General features: G+C 39.3%; 1 protein-coding gene across 2 annotated transcripts; it reads right to left on the reverse strand.

Moving 5' to 3' along the window:
- Window positions 1-2,547: 2,547 nt before the first annotated feature.
- On the reverse strand, window positions 2,548-7,409 carry LOC126784836 (ent-copalyl diphosphate synthase 1-like). Of its 2 annotated transcripts, none has more exons than XM_050510347.1 (15): window positions 7,286-7,409; window positions 6,629-6,706; window positions 6,431-6,528; window positions 5,990-6,302; window positions 5,710-5,893; window positions 5,355-5,569; window positions 5,141-5,261; window positions 4,936-5,048; window positions 4,562-4,788; window positions 4,294-4,409; window positions 3,987-4,085; window positions 3,601-3,849; window positions 3,371-3,497; window positions 3,020-3,226; window positions 2,548-2,903 (listed from the first exon to the last, which is right to left on the reverse strand). In XM_050510347.1, the coding sequence occupies exons 1-15, from the start codon at window positions 7,374-7,376 to the stop codon at window positions 2,676-2,678; spliced, it is 2,466 nt and encodes an 821-aa protein (XP_050366304.1). In that variant the 5' UTR covers window positions 7,377-7,409; the 3' UTR covers window positions 2,548-2,675. The 2 variants fall into 2 exon arrangements, with proteins under 2 accessions (XP_050366304.1, XP_050366303.1); XM_050510346.1 differs by having other exon boundaries at window positions 6,431-6,537.
- Between the last annotated feature and the right edge of the window lie 481 nt (window positions 7,410-7,890).

The raw sequence follows: 7,890 nt of genomic DNA on the forward strand, positions 1-7,890 counted from the left end.
ATCAGAAAATTTCGAAAATTTCCATCGAAAAATGATTGGTATGTAATAGATATATCCATATGTCGAAAAATGTAAACTTTCATGGAAATATAGAGAAAATTATGGATATTTTAGTCCTTGCACCTAGGTGCAAGAAAGTAAAGAGCATGAATCGTAAAAACTAATAAAACTAAAACGAGAGTAAATTACCTATGAAATGAAGAAAGATAAGTTGTTTGAAGAGTTGTATATTGATTGGTTTGAGTGGTGCTGGACCATTTACACTGATTTACAATATGCTATATATACAGGTCGAACCTTAGCTATATATATCCCACAATGGCAACAATAGCCAACTTCCGTTTTGGTCGTTTCGAACATGAATGCCATGGCTCGGCTGATTTCCAAAATGGCTGGACCCTTTAACCGAATCGATAGCTTTTCTTACATGAACCTTTGACTCGGCTGATTTCCAAAATGACTGGACCCTTTAACCGAATCAATAGCTTTTCTTACGTGAACCTTTGACTCGGCTGATTTCCAAAATGGCTGGACCCTTTAAACAAATTGATAGCTTTCCTTACATGAACCTTTGACTCTGCTGATTTTCGGAATGGTTAGATCCTTTATCGAGCTTTCCTTATATGAACCCCTTTCCTAAACTCACTCAATCGCGGCTATATTTAGGCTCCGGCCGTAAGATGACTAAAAGTAAACTACATCTCGTCTCAATTTCATTTGTCAGTCGTGTCCATTTGAACTATCCAAATAATCATGGGTCGTTATTAATTAGTGTGACATCTTGGTTGGACTTAACTCGAGACTCGGCCGTTCTGACCATTTCTTCTTGTTATCCTCAACTCCAGCCAAATTGAGCAAGTCTTTCTAAAGTTGGCTGAACTTCAATCCAATTTAGCAACTCATGGGGTTGCTAAATTTAGGTGCAAAGAGGAGTTGAACCAAACATGAAAAACTAGAAAAGCAAAGGCATGGAGATTGCGATGTATTTCCCTTTGCCAGAATTGGTTACTATCCAAAACACAGTCATTGCTTACTTCCTTCTATCCTGACACTCAAAATCTTCATGTCTGTTTCTCTCTCCTTTGTCATTCGAATCCCAATTCCTTGTCTATCATTTCCACTCTGTCATGGAATATCTAAGATCAGATAGAGTATCCCACTTCCAGTTCCAAATCTCATGTTATCCTCAAGTACTTTTTTGGCACATCCTTTTCATGATTTAACTTACCCTGCACAAGAATGCTGATAGATCATGATGCCTAGTTGCCTGCCCAACTCTGTATATATGTGCTTTGCTTTCTAGCTCTCTTTCTTTTGCCTTGCTTTGGTAGACCCTAGCATGCGCAGCTAAAAGCAATTTCTTTTCCTGCCTGTATCTAATTGTGGTGTGTCTGTGTTGGCTTTGATGCTTTTATGCTTTGAATTGTATGGTTTTCGACTCATATTTAAGCGAGTCGTTGGTCTCCTCTTACTCTATCTACGGGTTAGAGACCCGTATTCTTTATATTTGTATCTTATTGGCTTTGCGGTTTGAATGCTGTGTAATTGATAAAATAATCATTTCTCTATAAAAAAAAAGTAATAATTGTTCGTTTGATATATACACTGTTAATTTAACCAAAACAATAGTATATATACTGGATTTGAATCCTTAAGTTCACGTTTGCTACATGGGATTACATTAGACCTCCTTATTTCTTAAGACTGTTCCAGACTGTTCCGGGTTGCGCGCCTTAAGTTGTACTAGTATTGTATCATGTAATCATGTTTAGTGTCGCATTGGATAAGAGTACAATTTGTTTGGCTTATGATTCAGAAGCAAGGTGTTATCTAAAGATGATCAATCTGAGTACCCACTGTAATACCATGTAATTAAGGAGGTTAGAACGAAATCAAGGTTCAACGTAATCTCATTGAACTTTGTACCCAGTGACAACAAACATGGTTCTAACCACACTAGACATACTTCTTTTATTTAGCACAGTCCCGGTTAGTTCCAACAAACAAATACACACTTTAGTGTCATAGTATGTATATGTGCATTGCACAATGTAGAGTTACACATTAGTTTAATATGTTTATGCGATATGCATACTGGGAAAGTGGTTTGTCCAACAACACTAAATCATAGGATGTGGGATCTGATGAATTTCCACTTGAAGTTGAAGATCAATCCGCGAACTGCTTCGTCATGTCTTTGTATGCAACTCTGTCTGCCATTGTTAACAACTTAACTTGCTTTCACATGAAAGGAAACCATTACACCAACACGCTTGAAAGTTGAAAGAGGCCAACTTTCTTACAAAAGAGTTCATGCGAGTTCGCCATCTATATTTGTCTGCTGGCTGAATTTGTTCAAACCATCGTAGATTACATATGTAATGTCATTAAATTTGGACGTCTTCAAAGTTAGAATAATCAAGTGTCCTTATGGAATACCGATACGAAGTTTTTTTCGAATGTGATACGATGTATGTAACTAATAAAAAGTAATAATCATTCATAGATCATGATATCCGAGGGGTACGTACTTTAATTGGTGAAGACTAATTCTGTGGATTACATAGAACCTCATACTAGCTACTTGCTTTTATCCAAACTGTGGTTCAGAATAACATTGGAGAGAGAGAGAGAGAGAGAATCCACAATGACCTAATTAATCTCCTGCGAGTTCATCAAATTGCTCTCTGAAAGAGTACTTTGTCAATGTGGTGGCTTATGATTTTAGGGTCACAGTAGGCCAAATAGTAGAAACTCCTCGCCACTGTGAAAAAGCTTTGCTTAATTAAGGATTCCATGTCATCCGAAGATGTTAGCACCAATTCCACAAGCTTTTGCATGTCTGATTCTATTGCCTGCGTTGTCAGGTTCATTTTCGTTCCGCAGTTCCCATTATCATTTACCTTAAATAAAACAAAAGAAATTTGTCAAGTACTAGCCAATTCATCATTTAGCCTAACCTATCGTTATTGTACGTCGAAGGGGAAAAAAAATAGTCCTTATCAATGAAACATCTAACCTTGTGCTTTTGGTTTAGGCAAGAACGAAGTTGATTGCAAACTTTGTTAGTCAGGCTGAAAAGCTCGACATGATCTGGATGAGTATTGGACAACAACCCCCGAGTTAGTGAAAGGCCAGCGGTTTGGTTTATCGTTTCTACTAGCAGTTCAGCTTCATCTTGGTGCCGTCCTCCTTTCTCTAGCCATTTCAGTAGCCACTGTTCCCACTATATTTAATCGAAAAATTATGTCGAAAACTCAAAAATATTAGTGGAACAATGAAATAGAAGTTATAGTTATCTGGATCATGATCTAGAGGTAGAGGTTGGTTTGCACTAGAATAAGAACTGTATATGCAATTATGCACTCACAGTTTGACGCAGAGATTGGGATATATCTTGGCCATGTAGCACCATGGTGTCCAATGAGAGTTGGCTTAACGTCGCCAACAAAGCCCCCACAATTCCTTGCGCAGCAGTCTTGTTCTTATTCGACCTCCTATAAGGTACATGAACCACATGAAGATAATGATATATAAAACTCTTTACACAGCTATCTGCAAATGCATTCGAGTCTGTGCTAGCCAGTTATATATTATTACCTTGCAACTTCATAATCTCGCATATTGGAAAGGTTTTTGAACTCATCAACAAACGCCTTCTTATCTTGGTGAGAAGGTTCCCCCTTAAAATAAGACTCGATTGTATCAACTAAGGAGGCCATCTTAGCCCATGCGAGTCGCTCATTTGCCCTTTCAGGTTCAAAGATACTTGCTGCGGCAACAAAATAAGCCGTGAGGAGACTCTTTTTGCTTAATCCGTAGTCTCCAAGTTTCCATTCTCCGTACCACCTGCATTACACATGAGATTGATATGACATGCATTAGTTTCATTATTCACTGGTATTATTAAACAGTGCATAATTGAACTAGCTCAAAAGAAAAAAGAAAAGATTGACCACTAAGGAAATGAGGTTTTGTTTGATTACTTTTGAAGGCTGTCCCATTCACTGAGATGTAGTGCTTGGCAATTGTTGAAGTCTACCTTTGCCAGTTCAAGATACACATTATTGTTAACATAGGGCATACTGGAAGTGAAAGAACGAAGAACCAAACAAAAAGTCGTTAGAATCAAAGTTTTAATAATAAGATTGCAAGAATAAATCATAAAGAAGCTGTCATGCACCATTTTATTTATTACCTAAATATATGCATACAGTCCTAGATCCAAACCATAGGACGGGAGCAAGAATTATACACCATTAAAATTAGAGAAGAAATGAACAAAAATAATACCTGTAGAGAGTCTTGCCAATCCATACGTCATCTCCACCACCATACTGTTCGATATAGACTTTAGTCTCTAGTCGAGGTAAGCTCGCATACCATGGAACATCAAGTGCATATCCCACCTGATTTTCAGTATTCAACACCTCAGTTTAGAAACTTGCATGTTTATTCGATAATATGATCACTATTTTTGTTGAATGCAACTGCCTTAATCTCTGGTGCTACTTGACCTTATGATCGAATTGTCCTCAATATTTAACCTAGATATATATACCTCTCCGGGCAGGTCCTTCATTATGATCCATTTGTCTAGAAGCTCATTTGAAGCTTGCTTCTCCCTAAGGAACTTTGTTGAGAACTCCTTAGCGTCATAGAGGATGTTCTCTCCCGGCAACGCCACCTGACTTGCCCTGTACAAGTTGTACATTCCGGTCACAGCCTGGTTCGATTGTCCGGCGAAGCAGAAAAACTCGTCCCCTTTCTTGAAATGCTTAAACACATCTGCATACCAACCATATCACCAAATTTATTCAATTAAATCATATAAATTAGATTTTATTCTGTTCGCTAAAAAAACAAAACACCAAAAAATGGGACAAATTAAGCTTTAACGCATTATGCTTATGACGTGTCGTAAAACAAACTCACCAGCTGACACTTTGTGACCATGCAATCGGAGCAGTCTGAACCCCATTGCTGTGTCATCGATGTCCTGAACCTCTGAGTTTCTCGCCCAGCAAATCCCTTTCTCAGTCCAGAACCTCCATGGTATCAAGGCCAAAAAACTAATTAGAAAACTAGCTAATAGATACGGTTGTGAACAAATTTGTCGGTAAATACTGTATATCCATACTTGACTACGTAGTTCATACACTCCTTAATCTCCGCCTCGAAGTATCTGTACAATCCCAACCTCTGCAACCGATCCACTGCCCACATGTGTTCGAACAAGTCGACTGGGTACACATTCGGGACTGAAAAGCAAGATAGAAAGAATATCAACTCCTTGCTGCAAATACTAGTTAAGTAGACAATTGGCATGCATGCGCTAATTAAAACCTGCATACCTCCTCCATTGAACTTGCGGACTGCTCTGGACAGATACAATATGCATTTTTGGTCCTTGGTCTGCTGAGCCCCGTAGGCAGTGGACGCCGGAGAGAACAAAAACGAGCCGTCTAGGCATTGGAGTTTCAGAAGCTTTTCCCAGTCGAGACCTGCCATTCCTTCCATGCTATGAAGAAGGGTTGTGGGAACTCTGTGCAGTATGTCCTTGGGTATCCTGCTTCCACACCCACACGAGTTCATCATTACGCACGTTATAAAGACGGGGAAACCACATTATGCCATAGTTGCATGGATAAGCCGATAAGGTTTACTTTTCAGAAAACTTAATAAGAAAAATATATAACAAAAATTTACTTGGTCAGTTTTAGGTTTCTGCAATCATAGATCTTATGCAACACAGGACAGTCGTCAGGAACATCAAGTTTTAAGCTCCGAGCTATTTCCAGAACAGAGGGAAATGCAACCTCGAACCCTATAGGCATGTGTTCGATATTCTCGTCTCCCAGCCTGTTTAGATTTTCCTTGAAGAACTTCATTCCTGTAGTAGACGAGCAATGATCAACTTGATTAATATTATGGTCTCGGCCTCAACTGAAAGTTGAAATATTTGCATCTATCCCGGTCCCGGCCTTACCTTTGTCGCATTTGTCGGGGTGAAGATTCCACGACTTCAATGCAACGACGCAGGCGAGGGTGCTAATGATTCGATCGTGGGCGGAGTAGATGTCCTTGTAGCCCCAAGAGCCATCTTCGAGCTGGTTGTTGGCAATCCATTCGAGGCTGGAAGGGAACTGAGGTGAACCACTTCTATTGACGTCTTCGACCAAAGCAACCCAGGCGGTGTCGTACGCTGACACGCTGATCTCCCCGTCCTCCATAGAAGACAGCATGGACTTGATGGATTCCACATGCTCCTTGATGATCTCGGTTGTTGCAGAGTCGTCGTCCTAAATTAAAGAAGAAAGTATATAATAATAAGTTAAAATGCATCAGACCAAATATTTAATTGGACTGAATCAACAAAACTTACAAAAGTTAATAGTATGTTAGAGTACGTATTTAATCAATTAAGGACCTTGCTAGGAGGAGCCTCTTCATCTTGTTGTGTGTCATCCCCCAGAATCGAAGGAGTCTTATGCCACTTAATCACTGGTTGAAAGACATCTGTATAGTCTGGACAAACTAAAGATTGGAGTTTGAAATTTTATCTGATATATCATATATATGGTAGGCTAGATTTTACCTTATCTGAGGAAAATAATCGAATACTTACCTTGAGTGCGAGGTTTGGAAACCGCATTGCAGATGAGGGGAAGAACCCTTCTGTCTTTAGCTCCGAACAACCAAAAGCCTGTAAAGATTGGTGAATGACAATTCAGTTTTAACTTGTAGTACAACTAAGAAAAATAAAATGGTTGGGATTGTGGGATTGTGGATGGAAAAGACGAGTGGAAATGTAAATAATCAATGGTGTCTGAGGTGGCAGTTTCTGGCATAGTGAAATACACGAGATTGCCAATATTAAGGAGACTAGACTGAGAGAGAGAGAGAGAGAGAGAGAGAGAGAGAGAGAGAGAGAGAGAGAGAGAGAGAATGAGAGTGAGTGACAGAGAATTCAAAGAGCAGAAGCACATGATGTATCACGCCTATCTCTGATAAAGATGCACAGACAACACTGTAACGGCCGGAATTACAGACAAAGAGATAAAAGGAAGAACAAAACCAAGCCGCCCGGAGTTCATGATCAGCTTAACAGAATTCTCAAGATAGATCTTGAATCATGCATGCAACCAAGGAAAACCAATGGGAATGTAAAATCAATATCGAAAACCAATCAAAAGTTAAGGGGAAGGGAAAGAGCTAGAGAAAGCCGAGGTACATGACTATATATGAATGATCGATTCAATTAATAAAATGGGAAGAAACTTACCAGGTACATGTCTAGGTTGATTATAGTTGGAGGAGGGATAAAGAGAAGGTGGGAGAGAGAGAAAGAGGTGGTGGGTGTAATGAGAAGACATGATGATTATGTTGGGGTGGACTGTGTTGTTTGATTTGGGTGTAGAGAGTAGAGGAAGCAGGTCAGCCTCAGAGTAGGCCGGTGGTGGTGGTGGCCGGGATTAGAGGAGAGCTTAGCTTTTCTGAGAGGAAATGAAATGAAATGAAAAGAATTGAGAGAGATGGGAAATGTTGGAAGAGGCTTTTAGGAGTACAGGGAAGGCAGCAAACAGACAGAAACGACTTCCCAAGAGATTCCTGCTAATAGGTGCATGGCATCATATCTCTTCAACACTATATATCATAGTGAGGGCACTCCTGTCCTTTTCCTTATTTGCAGGGTCCCTCTAGCCTCTCATTTTCATTTTAAAAAAATTTTGAATTGACTTTTCCATTTACCTTAGTTATTTATATGGGATGTTTCCCATCTCAGATGAATATGTGCTTTATATTTTGCCAATCAAAAAGAAAATGAATATGTGCTTGTATGGGAAGATTTTTAATAGAGACTTGAATTTTATAGATTTGTGAATCTAG

This window comes from Argentina anserina, chromosome 2, assembly GCF_933775445.1.
Source record: "Argentina anserina chromosome 2, drPotAnse1.1, whole genome shotgun sequence".
NCBI classification, from domain to species: domain Eukaryota; kingdom Viridiplantae; phylum Streptophyta; class Magnoliopsida; order Rosales; family Rosaceae; genus Argentina; species Argentina anserina.

Bases quoted from the DNA above. Each gene is read 5' to 3' on its own strand.
- LOC126784836 (XM_050510346.1), bottom strand. From the start codon at position 7,376: ATGTCTTCTCATTACACCCACCACCTCTTTCTCTCTCTCCCACCTTCT. The intron at 3,498-3,600 runs GTAATAATATAT...TGTACCTTATAG, and splicing joins CGAGATTATGAAGTTGCAAG to GAGGTCGAATAAGAACAAGA. The intron at 3,227-3,370 runs GTGAGTGCATAA...GATTAAATATAG, and splicing joins CCCAATCTCTGCGTCAAACT to TGGGAACAGTGGCTACTGAA.